This window comes from Eptatretus burgeri, chromosome 12 (genome assembly GCF_056783735.1).
Source record: "Eptatretus burgeri isolate ZD-2024b chromosome 12, Ebu_testis_v1, whole genome shotgun sequence".
Taxonomy (NCBI): Eukaryota; Metazoa; Chordata; class Myxini; order Myxiniformes; family Myxinidae; genus Eptatretus; species Eptatretus burgeri.
This window is the reverse complement of record NC_140972.1, coordinates 59,031,388-59,048,808: the sequence shown is the minus strand read 5'-3', so window position 1 is coordinate 59,048,808 and position 17,421 is coordinate 59,031,388. Positions and strand designations below refer to the sequence as shown.

General features: G+C 46.0%; 1 protein-coding gene across 10 annotated transcripts in view; it reads right to left on the bottom strand.

The window, feature by feature from the left end:
• LOC147015704 (histone-lysine N-methyltransferase NSD2-like) overlaps positions 1 to 17,421 on the bottom strand; it is a 192,725-nt gene that overhangs the window by 75,678 nt on the left and 99,626 nt on the right. For all 10 annotated transcript variants that reach the window (XM_085848117.1, XM_085848116.1, XM_085848122.1 and 7 more), the window contains exons 13-14: positions 4,382 to 4,508; positions 735 to 941 (exon numbers count right to left, since the gene is read on the bottom strand). In XM_085848117.1, the coding sequence (XP_085704243.1) occupies positions 735 to 941; positions 4,382 to 4,508 (334 nt within the window). The remainder of the gene's footprint in view (positions 1 to 734; positions 942 to 4,381; positions 4,509 to 17,421) is intronic.

The window sequence follows — 17,421 nt, the reverse complement described above, 5'->3', positions numbered from 1 at the left end:
GTCCTCATCCTGAACGTCACTAACGTTCTCCCAGAAATCCTCAATTTGTTACACTCCCCAAGTCATAGCTTAACACTGACCAATATATGATCTCCCTGTTCTCTCGCTTGTGGGATTGTCTTCTTGAGTCTATTCTCGTGCTCTTGTTCCCGAGCTTTATCAATCTGTTGCTTACCACGAACTTCAATGTCTCTCCCCGATCTACGTATGAGCTTTGCTGAAACAACAGAGACCTGTGTCTCCATATCTCCTGCTGCTCTTCTCCTCATTCCACAGTGCATCCATGCATACTTTTCCAGCACATTAAAGTTTACCCTACTTCGTTTGTTCACCCTCTGGTAGTTCTACTTTTCAATGAGTCTTGACACCCATAATAAAAATAATTTAAATGGCGTTTCATTTTCTAGTTCACAACATAGACCTAAACACTGCAGAATCACAGTCACATTAGCAACTGTAATACATAATTATCAGATGCAAACCTCAGTTGATTTGATTTGGCTCAAAGCCAAATATTAACTCAAAGGGGGTGGGAAATCACATTAACCGTGGAGTGGTATACCTGAGTGCCTCACACCCAGACAAATAGCCAAGTCTACCCTATAACGAAAGAGGTATACCACTCCAGGGTTCACAAGGTTAAGAAAAAATTCCATTAAGTTCCAGTTGGTCTGCATAACGGTCCAGACGAACCCAATCCATCTGATACTTGAGCGATTGACAGAAGAACGAACCTCGATTGACACGCAGTTTTGAGTGACAATCTAGCTGGCAGGTGAGACATGCGTGCATTGGGCAGCGGAAGTTTCCTCGATGGTCCACCAAGGCCGAAGGCAGGTCTCGAAGACAGTTCTCATGATAAAATTTGCCGCACGCAGATATCATGCATCGACGGACAGTTCCACAGCCAGTCACCTTACAGGCAAAGCATGGATGAACTCCTACAAAGGGAGGTGGGGGGGGGGGTGGATGAGAGGTACAATATTTTCAGTCTCCTGTGTCTCTCTTGCCATTCCATTGATGTTATGAATCAAATCCCTCACTTATTTTTTAGTTTGTAAATAATTTCAAGTATTTGTTTGTTCCTCTTTTCACGGCCAAACTGCAGCACCTCGAGGCCCCAAATAGTTGGCATAGGTACTTCAGAATCTCGGCAAGGTTTTAAGCTTTCACACAAGGCCATGGATGCCATTTAAAAGTCCCATGACACTCAAAAGTTTCTGGTTATTTATATATTAACTTGACCTTCCTAGTGAAGAAATCACCCATGTTTCTTTTTTAAAATAAACAAAAGGATAATTAGACCAATATTTCGAACATTTGTAGTGCTTTTCACAACTTGCTATGCCCCACCCCTCAAAAAAAGTTGAGTTCAGCGAACCGCAGGTCACGTGACCGTTGACGTCATCTCCAGAACGTGACTCGCACAGAGTGGATTGATTAGACGACGGGCCCGGTATAAAGTACGTACAAATGCATTGTGCACATGTGTTTGCTATCTCACTGATCGTCTTAATTCCTGTGATTGTTTTGCGGAAAAGAAATTCTGCTTCTGAGCCGTGTATGCACAACAATCACGAGGCAATTATTTATCCCTTTACTACCTAGTCGTAGTGGTGTACAAATCCAATACATGTATGCACAATAAAGGGCTATACCATGTCCACAAAATATAAAATGTGACTGTTGAACCTTTCCATTAAAAAAGAAACTTACAGGGACATACAAGTAAAATACCAAAGATTAATATTGCATCATTTCAAGGCACAAGGAGATAATTTTAAAATCAAACTGTGAAAAACCTGCACGCACATTTTGCAGCTTATTGAATTGTTCGTTGAAACCAGCCTGCTGGGATAGGTATGATTCCACATACATGCAAGCCAGGTATGGCTGCACTCGACATACATGGGTTTATTCTAAAGTGAAGGTACTGCTTCCATTGGCTTGCTATTCATTAACATTTAGCCAAAATGCTGTAATAAATGAACAGGGAAAAATATGTTGGCACAACTATGAAAGACAAATTTATCTGTCCTATTACACGGCCTCATAGCCTTGGGACTCTTACGCATTGACTTGTACATTGTGTGCATGCTAATACAAGTTACTTGTCAACTCTAGAGTCTAGACGAGTCCGATAAATCCGTCGTCCGTCCGACTAGTCCGATAAATCTGACGTGCTGTAGCTTTCTTTTATTATTCTCTTTCCTTCATCGTTTTCTATTGGCGCTACATGACGACAGTGGGAATAAAATAAATAAAAATGCAACAGAACGTCAGATTTATCGGGCGACTCGAGACAATTGTGTCGCAAGGTGTGTTCTGCACACAAGTTTTCATCGTATCCGGACAGCGAGATTGCTTCGTTTTATGCGCGGAGAGATATGGCCGATGACATGTGCTGGCCTTGCTTGCGAATCATTCGCCGCGGTGCAACATGTCCGCTGCGCTGCGTTGCGCTGCGCTGGTCATGTCACCTCACTAAAATATTTCTGATATCGAGCAGTATGCAAGTAGAAATTACATTATTGAATTACGAATAGGATTTAGTGTAACCAGTTGTTATTGCCAAGTCTTCCTTCAATGTCCTCAGGATCATCATGAACGCCGGGAATTTCATTGCCAGTTTCCTCTGCTTGTCCTGCTTCGGTCTCGAACTAGTAAGGCCGTATTCCATTTCCAGCTGCCTGAACTTCACCTCCCGCGACTACGTTATCCGACAATTCTCCATCCGATTCAGACCAAAATCCTTCATTTCTCTCACACTCACTGTCGTTACCAGACAAATCAAAGTCCATGTCATCCATTATTCAAAACCAAATGTTAGATTTTTTTAAAGCAGAAATGAACGAAGCATTTGAGTCAATCAATCGAATGTGGAAACGCACAGAAAGCCAATAGAATCACGTAGACCACCAACCCGAGTAATTAACGTGCAGCCTTTGTTGTTCTGGAGATAACGTCATGTGGGTTACGCCTCTTTCAGTGGATTTCGGCAGAATTTTTCGGGGCGTTCCCTAAGAGATTTGTTTTTTTAATTTTACATTTTGCAGAACGAGTATTGTGAAAAAATTGTCAGATCAGAAATCACGATGAAAAACTCCTATAGGATATATATATATATATATATATATATATATATATATATATATATATACATATATATATATATACATATATATATATATATATATATATATATATGCAATTTCAGTACTTTTGAGTGTCATGGGACCTTTAAGGCCACCAAAGGCTGCCATAAAGTGTATATTGTGATGTGGGGTCAGGCAGTGCTGCCGCCGGCCCACAGGCAATAGGTACCCACCATGAGGCCATTAACTCCAAAGCTTTTCAACGCCCAACACTTCCTGAAACCCTGCCAGGAAAAGCTCACAGAGAAGCACTGGGTACTCCATCCACCCTCCCACAAATTAATAATAAATAAACTAGCATCCCGTTGAAGACAAAGTCTTCGATATCCCCCGCCATAGTAAATGAGGATTAACAAACATATTCCCTAAGCGTGTGCAATATGTATGTGAAGTTTCCCCTTGATCTGACCAGCCGTTCTGGAGATGTTTGAATGTTTTAGGGTAAATTCAATATGGCCACCAAACCATGTGACCTATCAATTAGAAATTAACAAACTTCTGAAAGGATGTCTTGGGGAAAGTGTATGTGAAATTTTGCCTCAATCTGTCCAGCCGTTCTGGAGAAGAAGATTTTAAAAATTTATTAATTTTCAATCCAAGATGGCTGACGAACCATGTGACCTATGACATCATAAATTTACATTCTACCTCCAATCCTCCAGTGGAATACGTGTGTGAAGTTTTGTGTTAATCGGATGAGGTGTGTTTTTCTATCCAAGATGGCCGCCAAACCATGTGACTTGTGACGTCATAATTTTTACTATGTATGCAGACATGATGGAAGATGATAGTTGCAAATTTTTGCTTCGTTAGGTTATGTGATTCCAGAGAAAACATTATTTAATATTTTTCTTGAATCCAACATGGCTGCCAAACCATGTGACCTATCATAATATCAAAAAGCACCAGTTCACCACTTGCTTGATATGTGTACCAAATTTCGTAAATATATCTTGAGGGGATTTTTAGTTTAGCTCCGGAAACGAAATGTGACGGACGGACAGACGGACGGACGGAACCCATTTCTATATCCCCCGCCAACTTCGTTGGTTGGCGGGGGATAAAAAGCGAATATGTATTTCCGATTAGTCTTCTCGGATCTACGAATTGTTTGGAGCACGAGTATTGCATTGTTGCGTCAATCAATTTGCTTATGCCTCTTTGCCTATTATGAGATGAAATGGAGGAGGGGCAGGGGAGTGGAGTGGGAGGGAAAGCACCCTTACCTGTGGTACATTCCTTGCACAGCATCTTGCCAGTTTGTGTTTTGTTGAGTGCCAAACACTCCATATGGTATACACTGCAGCATTGACCCTCGCAGAGTACCAGCGAGTCGCCAGGCTTTTCACAAACCTGAAGCAAGGCCAGAGAGTTTTATTGCTGCACACAAAAGGCTAAGTTCATTCTAATGGAAGAACTTGGGTGGTCCCTGCATTTGCACATTGAACAGTCTCCCAAAGTGACTCTGCCAACTACTGTGATATCAAATGTATGCAGGCACAGATCCAGAAAATGAAAAGTGTAGAGGGGCTGGAAAAATCAGTGTTGGTAGTTGGGGAGTAGTTGGGGAGGGGTCTGCAGGGGGAAGGTAATGATGTGTAATTGCGAGTAATTATGGGGGGGGGCAGGGGAGGCAGACAAATACATTCCGATAACCAAATGCCAAATTCCAGGAAATTACGCCCAAAGAGCCGATATAACATTCGCTCATCATCGAGAACATGGAGCTTATATGTCACAAGATATATTATTTAAATGATAAAGTAACAATTTGGAACAGAAATAAAGCACAGACAATATGGTTTAATCCTCAAATTTATCCATTCATTCATCATCCTTCGTCATACCCAAAACGTCAACTTCTCCTTCCTTCCCACGGCAGTTGAAATAACTCAATCAACGTTCTGTTGATTACATGCATTGTTCTACCTTTCATCCGACGTAGATCCAACACCAGCCTTCACCAGCAAGGCGAGTTCTTCATTTCATACAAGTAATATTCTATCTTTGAGCAAGTTGATAAAATGACCGACTGTGACTTACTCATTGGGAGAAACATCCCAATGACAGCAAGAAGCAGAATCACGGCAAAACCATTCTGAATCAGAAGTTCTGAGATCATAAACTGAGTTTTAAATGCTCACAAAATGGTTTCCAGCTGTGTAGATTCTTACTTTCCATCCTCAGGGGAGGTTAGCCAGATGAGAAATACCTCATCTGGCTAACCTTAAAGCTGAACTCTCCAACCTGTCTCCCTCCTCACAGTCTGGCTCTGGTGTCTGTTGCCCTTTCATACTGTCCCTCACCTGAAATGGCATCACAGCTGAGGATAAGGCTGAATGTCTCAACTCAAAATCCTGTCCCCACCTTACCCCCTTTGTCCCCACCACATTGTGATCCTTCTACTCATGAATGTAGAAAAAGCTCGGTATCAGCCTCAACTAAACCACAGTGACTGGCAACGCCGGCATCAGTACACGTGCTCGGTTCTTATTCTCACGATCCCCCCCCCCCCAACCCAAGCATGCAATTGCTGCTTTGGAGACTGATGGCTAACCATTATTTGAAGGGAAGAGGTGGGGAGGGAGGAAGAGAGATAATAAGCACGTGGGTATCTCTGTGCAGTTGGCAATGTGCTTGCTTTATCTCCCTCTCCCGTTTAGGTGAAGGGGAATGGGGGTGGGAGAGGAGGGGGAGAGGGGGAGAGGGCATTTCGTATTTTTACCCCATGCATGCAAAGCGAAAAGCAGGGTTAAGCAATAGGTTCTTGTCCACCCCTCCGTCTTATCAGTTTATGATCGAGGAACAATTTATTTAAATTGAATGTTATATTTTAAACACAAATCGGAACATGAATATGAAGACAAGTTTTTCGTATTAACGTAGTTATGTTTGTGGGGGGGGGGGGTTAAGGGAGGGGGTTAGACATTCCAACAGAACAGATAGAAATGCATAGAACAGCATGGTCCATGCACAAGTAGCAAGCCCATCTCGATGTAATAAGTAGGGGCACGTCAGCTTAAGGATTGTTTTGTTTGAATGTGCACCATACAGGCGATGGTGCGTGGTAATAATTAAATAGGGATTTTGGTTAAGGAAATTGTACATATAACCTCCATGTATCTACCAGGGGCACTGGGAGACAGTGCAAGAGAGAAGGGGGGGAGCTTGGATTGCCTCGAGAGCAAAGGGAGGAGTGTTCGTCGCCTCTCAAGAGGCGCAGCCTTGGATCGCCTCTGAAGGGTGGAGTTTTTGTTGCCCCGGGAACAGAGGAGCCTCGAGGTGTGAAAGGGGATCGTGAAGTGACGGAGGGGGAAAAAAAAGTTCTGGGGAGAACACGTCTGAGAGGATAGAGCAAGGAGAATGAGTAGTGAGGAGAGCCCAGTTCGGAGGGGAGGAAAGCTCTGAGATGGTCTTGTTTACCTGCCTGTGCCCTGTGCTTGTTCATCTGCCGACTACCTATTCATCATCCGGCCCATCACCTACTCATTGCTTGCTCCACACCCATTACTACCTATTCATCATCCTGCCCATCACCTACTTATTGCCTGCTCCACACCCATCGTCCCCACACAACCACCAGAGCAGAGTCCACCGGTTTTGTCGCTTTCCAGTCTGCGATTGAATCTGGAGTGAGGTGCCTCAGATTTCTTTAGATTCATTTTTACTTCACTATAAATAATTAATTATTTTTCAATTTCATTACCTTCCTTCCCTCCTAATCCTCCATAGTCTCCTCTGTCACAATTCCACCATTCCCTGGTTGTTTTTAATTGTCTGTGGTTTAGGGCATAAACCAATTGGTTTTTCAAAAGCTTAAGGTTCTAGTGTCTCTCCTCGGTTCTCACGCTCGTAGCCCGCCATAATTCGGATGTCTCCAGAGGAGTTGAAACCATTCGGTACATTGCGGGATTTTAACCTCCCGCTGCAATGAGCTCGATGTTAGTTGATCCGTTGATGCGACAGCACTTTGTCTCTGAAGCCATCCCGATTGCACATGCGCAGAGATGAGTGAGATAATATTTTTGCTCTGCCTGGCAAACAAACAAAATTGAAAATTATTCCATACAGGAAACTTACTGTTTTTAATGACGTCACAATGGACAAATAGAACAGGCATGAATAACACATGTAATGTGTTGGATAGCGTGGCGTAATAGACGTTGGGGGAAACAGCGGTAAAACCCAGAATTAATTTATTGATACGCCTTTAAATCTTTTTTTTTTTTAACATAATCATTGTTTTATGGCTGTTTCCATGCTTGCATGTGTCAGCTGTAGTTCTCCTAATGGCTGCTTTCCAGGCTGCACAAAATCCCTTGCTTGCTCTCTTGTTAGGCCATTAACTCCAAGATCATCTCTCAGCAACACATCCCATATTTTCCTCGGACGCCTCAAGCTCTCCTTCCATTCACATTCATATTTATACACCTCTTCACACAGCTGCCCACCCCCATCCTTTCCACATGTCTGAACCATCTCAACCTACCCCTCCGCATAACCTCACTAATGCTTTCTACACCGAACCTGTCTCTTAATTCCACATTTGATTTCCTATCCTTCAGTGTCACATCACACATCCACCTCACCATTCTCATTTAATTTCGTTCACACCTCCGTTCGTCCTCTTTTTTGATAACCCATGTTTCATTGCCACACAACATCATGCTTCTAACGCAAGCTGCATAAAGTTTCACCTTGAATCGGAGAAAGGTCCCTCTTGATGTCAATAGGGGTAACAACTCCCTAAACTTCCTCCAGCCACTTCTAATTCTTGCATTCACTGCTACTTCGACCCCAATCATATCACCAAGATAACATAATTTATCTAAACATTCCAGAGGTGTATCCCTATCAAACAACCTTTCCACTCCCACTGGAGTCACTCGTCTACCTGCGCAAACAGCACATTTGAAGTCAGGAACCACCTGCAGTCTACCCCTGATGCCGCTACACCTCTTATGTGCCCAGCAGTTGCAGTATTTACACAATATGGAATTTCTACCTTCACATTTTCTGCAAACAGCACAGGGCCACCTCCCCCTTTTCCCACACTTCCTTCTCCCACACCACAAATAAGTACTTTCGTGTTCCATGTATTCACTTTCAATCCTCTGGCCTCCATACCCTCCTTCCATACTGTAAATTTACCCATTACCTCTACCATACTGTCGGCTGTCAGCACAAGGTCATCAGCATACAGGAGTTCCCAAGGTGAGCCTCCTCGAAATTCCTATGATATAGCCTCAACAACCATAATGAATAAGATTGGGCTCAAGACTGACCCATGATGAACATTCACTTTCACTTCAAAATCCTCACTCTGCACTCCATTTACCCTCACAGAAGTTTTGAGCCATCTTTATTTCCATTGAAACCCCTATGTCCAAAATGAAACCCCAAAACGTTATTTAAATTGAATTATAGACTTGAAGACTGAAAAAAACAAATTACCTCCATAATACTTCCAAGAATAATGCAAAATATTGTTGTGGTTTCCCGCCAGCGCGTCGCCACGAGCACGACCCTAGATGGAGCGGTGGTCGCCTCGGCTCGATCGCCCGGAATATAGATCGTACTTCTCCGGAAAAGTCCGGAGAAGATGGGTCCTGGTTCTTTTGGACCGAAATACGCCAATGGGTAGATCAAGTGGGGTAGGGTTAATTGCTAACTTCAACTTACCTAAGTACCCACGTGATCCAGCTACCGGGGTACTTCACCCTCGGCGGAACTCGTACGGAAGCGAGCCGCTTAAGCGAGCCCGTTCCGTGTGCGTCGCTGAGTGGTGGTATTGCCGAATTCCGCCGGCCCGATTATCTTGTGACCCTGGCAATGACCAACTAAACCCTTACACGCACGACATGCTCAGTCAATGCAGAAATGACACGACGAGCTGAGTACATTTAACAATTGGGGTTTATTTATACAGTAGGCAAGCAATCCATTGGGGGAAAAGGGACAAGACGCGAGCAAAGCCTACATCCGGTTCTATGCGAAATGTACAAACGAGCATGCACTTAACAACAATTCTACTTATCCAGACTGGCACCACAAACAGACACACGCACACGCAGACAGAAATGGTGTGGCTGGAGCCTTTATTTGGCCTTCAGCTCAGAGGACAGGGGAGCTGAGGACAAGGATGGCTGGCTACCTGGCCGCCAACGCGCGGCTCGACGATCCCGCCTTCCAGGAGCTCCGGTCGCTGGGGACTCGTGCGGCGCAACCGCAGCCGGCCGAGGTGAGCCGAAGTGATCGCCCAGGCTCGCGATCGCGCGGAGGAGGAGGAGATGGTGACACTGGGAGCGTTCTCCCTTTCTCTTGGCTGGCTGGGTCTCACCAGAACTCGTGCGCGACCATCTTGCCAGGACCAGAACGAGAGAAAAACGACGACTGCGCCAGACCCAGAACAGAACGAACCTCCACGTGTGCACAGACTGCGCTATTTTTATCTCCCCAGCTCTGAAAGGGGCCGGGGGGGGGGGGCGCCTCCTCGCAACTCCGCCCCCTCCACACCAGACGACCTTCTGCGCATGCGCGCCCCGTCATTCCTCGGAGGCGCGCCTTTTCTTCCCTTAGTGACTGAGCCGCTGCCAGTGAGGGCTGCCGCATTCCATCCCCCCCCCCACCCCCGCGAGCTGCTTTTATGCCCATACAAGGCAAGAAATTCAGATTGGGGATGCAGTCTGAACACACCCGCATTCCAATGAGCATGCAGGGGACGCTCGCTGTTCCGTAGCGTGTCCGCCACCAACGGGCATTTTGTGGCTGTTGTTGTTGATAGTTTTCCTCATACAAATTGCAGTGCATGAACATTAAATTACCCATTAGACTTGGGTCGGGACCCTAACTGGCAACATGAACTTACCGATATAACTGAGCTAAAGTACCTGAATGTTGAGTGCGATAGCTTTCCAAATCCGCAACACTACCCCCTCCCCTTTTTACAGACTCGTCAAGAGTCGTCAAATTTTTGTGTGCCTTCATGTGTAAGTTTCCCCGAGTACATTTTATCTTAAGATCCCTGAGTGCGACATTTTGTGTATACATGTCCCAAAAATAAGTCACCTAATGCACTGCATAACTAACTGAACAACTCAATCAGACTCATTTGGACAACTTAACTAAAATTGCCGGCGCTAAAACAAACATGCAGGTTATACAGTAGGCAAAACAAACATGCAGGTTATACCCCCACATATTTACAATTTTAACTTTTGCCTTAACCTTATAAATTTACACTGAACCATAGCCCAGGACTGATGGACTCTGTGGGAACAAGCGCATGGCAAAGTTAGTCACAGTTTGTGAGGGTGAGTGCTCCGCAGCTGAAGGTCAGATGTCTTCGGGGCCTGTTCAAAAGGCCCCGTTGTCTGTCACTGAACCTTCTTCTTGGTCTTCAGCTGCTGGAGGCAACTCACCCTAACCCAGCATGCCATATGCCATCCCACAGGCCATTGGAAGAGGGTAGCCAGGCTGCCCAAATGCAGTCTCTGGTTCCCTATGCAGGAACAAGAAGGTAGCCGGCTGCCCAATGCAGTCCCAGGCTCCCCCCTTGACATGGACGCAAGCAAACACAAAACGGTGCACGGGCTGCATCAATGCAGTCCCCGTGTGTGGCTGCCTGCAGGGCAGTCCTCGCAACTCGCGCGATGATCCTTGCACACATGGTAATGGAATGAATACAGGGGCAAATGCAAAACACAAGAGTAGCAGGCATGGGGTTATGGCAGAGGCAGGCCAACAAGGCATGGCAAAGCAAGGCCGGAACAGGCCGCTGTAACACAAACAGGCCAGCAGGTGATACTGGCCGGCCTCTGGTCTCGTTCTGGGAGGGAGTGTGGTGGTGCCGGTCACTCTGAAGGCGGGCTCGGACCTAACCTACGGTCTCCCCCCAACCTATCGCCTTTGCCTGTCTCTGTCCATACCCACTCCCTTAATTTGTAACACAAAACCAAATTTAGCCCCTTTTTATTTTATTTTCCCTTTTTATAATTTAGTCCCATAATATAACCCCCTTTATCATCTCTGTCCGGCTAACCTATCGTCATCCTAGCCGACTCCCAACCCCTACATTCCCTTCCTGGAGGGGAATAAGGGAGAGCTAGCGTCCTGTCCCGAGGCCCAATAAAGCCTCAGAATGGCCTCCTCAGATCTCAGCGATCTTACCCAAGGTGGGTCCAGCGGCCTACCAAGAGCGAATGGATGGATGGTGTGGAGGGGTACATTTTCCTATCTACCCTAACATTTATTAACCTTAAACTACCCCGGGGCTTTTCAAAAGCGCCTGTCGCTTAAACTATTAGTTCTACCAACCAAGATTCCCGTCGCCTGTGTTGGTGTCCTCACAAATTTGGGCCTTGCCCTCAAATTTTCCCTCGTGCCCTCGCACGGTTTCGTGGCTGGGCATCGTGGCTCACTTGGCAGGAACTACCCTCTGCCGATTCTCCAACCATGGCACCCCCGGGCCCTGAGACTGTCTCCGAGCCTACCAGCTCCCTATGATATGGGGAGTGCCCTCCCTGGCTACTCCGCTCGATGCTCCCGTGGCAGGCTGGCGCCACGAGCCCCTTTTCCCCGGGTGCCCGTGCCCACGACACTGCCCACGCGGCCATTGGTGCTCCGGGTTCCGCTTCATGCGGGCCCACCCGTGCCCACTACGCTATCCCGGCCCCTCTTGGGCCCTTGGCCTCCGCGGCCGACTAGTCCGGTGCCCGGGGTGCCCACAAAGCGATACTCACTGTTCGCAGCCACGCTCCCAGCCCGTCAACAGGACTCCTGCACCCCTCCAAACGGGTTTCGGGCCTACACTTGCACCAACAGCAAAACGACCTCCATTCTGTAAATTTGGCGAGCCCACTAACTAACATTACTCTGACCCCAGGGTCCCTTGGGTGGGAATCACTCCTCCCCCCAATCACTCATCGCACCATGCATTCCACATTCACCCCATTCACACAGGCCCGCTGACCTACACTCACTCATTGTACATTTTCCATTCTCAATTCATTTCATCGCTCACATAACTGCCATTCCTCTAGCTAAATTCTCGAGCTATCTCGTGCTCCCAGTCATCCCTTACACTATAGCACATCCTTTTAACACTACGTAGCTAAGCTACGTCCCCACTACACATTCAAGGTCTGTCAGTGTCTCCAAAAATCATTTTACATTCTAAATCTAAAATGAAATCCCTCTAACTAACCATTCCACGGGCTTCATGAGGAACAACTCACGTCCCCATGAAGCCGGTCTAACTAACTCTAACCCATCCCCCTTACTAGTTGTCTTCCTGTGCCCTAAGAAAGGGGATCTCCTACCCCCTGCCTGGGCTCGTGTACTGGAAGCGAGGCTTTCCCCCCCCCCCTTCTCTGCACCTCCATGGTGGTGGTTTACGGCATGCCCGCTCATCCTTACGGGCGATACTGACGTGCCTTCCAATGGCCGATCCGTGCGGCCTTGACGTCACCCTGGGAATCTCCCCAAGCGCTCGCTTTCATGGAGTTCCTCACACAGAACAACGTGCGCCGTTTCTCCAGCATTTCTGCCGCGAGGTCCGGGCTGATGACGTCACCCACGCGCCGAGCCTGTAGCCGGCACGCGCGTCTCGTCCCGGAAACCCGCTCCGCGTGTTCCGCGAACAGAACACGCGGTATGCAGCACGAAATGCCCCGAACACGCGCCCACATGGGGACCCGCGTGTTCCAATTCCACCTAACCCTCAACTCCATCTTAGCAGTCCGTGCGATGGTCTTTTCCGATAAGCGGGACGTTCCTGCACCGGAATCCCTCCACAAAGGCGTGCGCGCGAGGGCCGCTCGCTAAATGCCGAACAGGCCTCGTTCGCGATGTCCCGTGAGCCCGGCGCGGTTCTCAAAATAGCTACGGCCGCTACACGGCCTTTGTCCCTCCTTTGGCGCAGAGATGCCAACTTTTGGAAATCAGAATTAGGGAGGATTTTCAACCGACACCAAATTATGTGCGCCAAGCGCACATCTCGAGCGCGGAGCGCTCGACCCTTGCGCCGGGGTCCATGGCCCGCCTTAGGGCCCTGGAAGCTCTGGGGTTCTAGACGCTCTCTAGTGCCCTCTGAGCCCTATTTTGGAGCATTTAACATGTTAAGAATTCCCACTTTTTGAACAAAAAAAGGGGAAAATTGTGCACTTTTTAATGTTACATGTATGTTAATATTAGTAAGTTAGGGGACAATCAAAGATTAACAAAAAGCACAAAAGAAGCAATATTTTTCTTACCTTACTGGCTGGTACTACTGCTGCTTGCTTTTTCCATGGCAGCTTTGCTGAGTGACAGCTGTGTGGCTCTTTTAGCCCTTCTGATTATGTCTTTGCTGTATTCTCTCTGGTAGCAAGGGGTGCTATGAGCTAATTTTTCAATTAAGAGAGCTTCCAGGGTTTTGACACTCAAATTGGGACGAAATTCAGTATGATTCTTCCGTACAAGACTGAGTGCCCGCTCACATGATGCGTTCGAATGAGGAATGACCAAGATTCCCTTCATCACTTTGCTCAAATTAGGATACTTCTTGGCACCAGTGCAGGGATCTGTGAGCTGTGAAATCCGATGCCACTGCTCATCCACTCTCACTGTCTCAGTAGCAATTGTAGCTATGGAGGCGTCTGCCTGGTAGTGAGCGAATTCACTCTCAAGACTGTCTATGTCACTATCACCGCCACTGAACAGACAGGGGAATTTCTTGATGAAAAACTCCACACAGTCAAACCCCACTTCTTGGTGTAGCTTAACATCCAGCACCTGAGCATGCTTGGCTAATTCATCATCGAGCGGCCAGGTTTTGAAGATGTAATTGCAGGCTTTCACATAATATGAGCGAACTGCACTGAAGAAACCTTGGATGTCTGACTCACTCAGAGTGAAGGTGGATTTCTTGAGACTCCTTTGTTCCCTTATATACAGTTTGGCATCGTTCCCAATCATGAGGTCCTCATCATTCTTCTGATGATTTCTGTCAGAGAAGGGTACATTTACCAGAGCAACCGATGACACCGATGGTTTCAAAAACCGTACGAAGATATCTTTCAGAAGACCATTCAATTCAGAAGACCAGAAGACCAAGATCAGGAGATGAATACAGGGTTCGTCTCTTTGGAGCAGAAGATTCCCCTTCTCAAAAAGCTTGTTAGCATATCGAAGGAAGAAACAATAGAGTTTTGTTTGTGGAGACAAGAACATCCTGTTGACACGTTTTTCTCTAGATTCCTGCACAGTGTTTGAGGAAGATGCGCTTTTAGTTGTAGAACTCGTAGTACACTTAGCCGCAGGGAGATCACACTTGCGTTTACTGCCAGCAGAAGAGGTCAGACTCGTAGTACCAGATCCAATTTTACGTTTGAGGAGAGAGCTTGAGGTAGGTGCAGCCAAGGAAGAAGACCTCTGATTCGAAGGTTTTGCTGAGCTTCTATCAAGTGATTTGGCAAAAGCAGAACTTAACTTGGGTCCTTCTTTGCCTGTAGATGGGACTATCACAGTCTTTCTCGACTCTGAAGGGATCTGCTTTGTAGATGAACGTGATGAAGGGCCGGTGATGCTACCTGCTCTCAGCATTGGTTTTGGTGCTGTCCCTGCTGTCTTCTTAGCAGCAGATACTGCAGTGGTAGTGGTGAATGCTGCTCCACTAGTGCTTGATCCTGCAGTGCCAGTACTGGCAGTAGATACAGTGCCGTCCTTCTTGCTCGTTGTTAGAGTCTTGGCTACAGTTGGTTGCATTTTTCTTCGTACTTCTTCTTTGAAGAAGAGGCGAAGTGGCTCCCACTGTTCAATCAGCCTGTCTAGGCACTGACCAAGGGACAGCCACCTTGTTGCGACATGCTTCAGAATCTTGTGTGTCGGGGCATCACAGAGTTCTTGCAGTGCTTTCACTCCTTTGACGCGTTTACTACTTTTGTCCAAGTAGTAGTAAATATCGATGAGAAAGTCATCTAATTCAATGGGTAAGGCCTGAGCCGCCTTCTTGGCCGTATTGTGCATCATATGGCAAGGGCATCCCATGATGTAGCACTCTGGATTTTGTTTGTGGATATAAGCAGCGACTCCTTTGTGCTTGCCCACCATGACAGAGGCATTATCAGCACAAAAGGAAACACAATTTCCCCACGGAATTTTCCTGTCACTGAACTCATGATCAAGCAGTTTGAAAATGTTTTCTCCAGTGGAATCTTGTTTGCACGCAGGCAAACTTAGCAAACCTTGCTTCACAATCCCAGCACTGTTGTCATAGTACGAAATCAGGACAGGATATAGCTGGGCCTCACCACTGTCATTGCTACCGTCTGTAGCTAGGCTAAATGGAGCTAGTCTAGCAATATCGGCAATAGATGAAGCAGTAACATTTGACAACTCACCAATTACACTGGTCAACAACAAATTTGTTGTCTGCATTTTTTAAGCTGATTTAGGACGAATCTGATGCGCTGAATCCAAAACTCACATTAGTTTTGTTCAATCAGGTCAAGTTTTTGAGATATGGCCACATGTCGTTTTTTACATATTTGTTCACATGTACGCATGTGTGGAGCATTTTAGAAGAAGTTGGTGGGGGTAAAATGTCATGTCAAATAATTGTTTTGATTGGAAATAATTATTTTAATGACAAGAAGTATTCAGGTACGATAGTTCTAGGTGATTATGTCGAAAAGGGATCAGTTTGAAGTCATAAAACCTCAAAATCTTCCAAAAATTGGTGAGGCAAAGCATAAAGTTCGTGGATCAAAACTAAAGTTAATGGGGCAGATTTTGTAATAATGTGATACAAAAAAGTTGTATTTCTTGAAATAACGAACTCTGAAGAATGTACAATACCTACATGCGCCAATTTATGACATGCGCTTCTGCTCAAGCTTGGAGTGCCACAGTACGAACCCAAAGATTGGAGACTGTTCATTGACAGCAGCAAGCGATCACTGAAATGTGTTCTGCTACACAACGGCAACCAGTTTGCCTCTGTACCCATTGCTCACTCGACTACACTGAAGGAGAAGTATGAAGCGGTGAAGTACGTGCTGGAGAAAATTGGTTATGATCAGCATAAGTGGTTTATTTGTGTTGACCTGAAGATGGTGAACTTTTTGTTGGGACAACAGTCTGGCTTCACCAAGTACCCATGTTTTCTGTGCATGTGGGATAGTAGGGACCGTGCTCAGCATTACACGAAGAAGGACTGGCCTGTGCGGGAGGAATTGGTGCCATGCAAAGAAAGAAACGTCATCAACGACCCTCTGGTGGACAGAGACAGAATACTCTTCCCACCGCTGCACATCAAGCTCGGCTTAATCAAGCAGTTCACCAAGGCTCTGGACAAAGATGGTGACTGCTTCACTTACTTGTGCCAGGCTTTTCCAGGATTGACCATGGAGAAGTTGAAAGCTGGCATCTTTGATGGTTCTCAGATCCGTCAGCTCATCAGAGATCCAGAGTTCAAAAACTCAATGAACGAAGTGGAACTGGAAGCGTGGAATACATTTGTTTTGGTAGTGAAGAACTTTCTTGGCAACAATAAGGCCAGAAACTACGCAGAACTTGTCAACAACATGCTGACTGCTTTCAGAAACCTGGACTGCAACATGAGCATCAAGATGCACTACCTATTTTCACATATGAACCGGTTTCCTGAGAACCTGGGTTCAATGAGTGACGAGCAGGGGGAGAGATTCCATCAGGACATGAAGGAGATGGAGACCAGGTATCAGGGTCGCTGGGACGCAGTCATGATGGCTGACTACTGTTGGAATCTGAAGAGAGACCTCCCTGCCGCTGAACATTCCAGGAGTTCGAAGAAACGGAAGTTCAAGCCCTGAAGTTTGAACAGTGGTGACGCAACATGCAATTTACTTGTACTTACCTTTATCAATGCCCACCATTCAGATGACAGTAATCGATGTTTCTATCATGTAATCAATAAATGTTGTTGGCAAAACATTTTTTTTCTTAAAAACATGTTTAGGATGATATGTGTTGACAAAAATCAGCTGATAATGCCACAAAAATGTAATTGATTTTGTCACAAGATCTGATTTTTTCAAATCAACTTAGCACAAAAACCTGACCTGATGGAGAGAAACGGATGCCATTTCCTGATTCAGCAGTGCCAGAATACCCTAATTCACTTGTAGAAATCTAGACAACATTCAGAAAGTAAAAAATTGTTGACCAGTGTTCTTTTTTTCTTCTTTGTTCTTGTTCTTTTTTTTTTTTTTGTTCTTTTTTTTTTCTTTTTTTTCTTGCTTTTTGT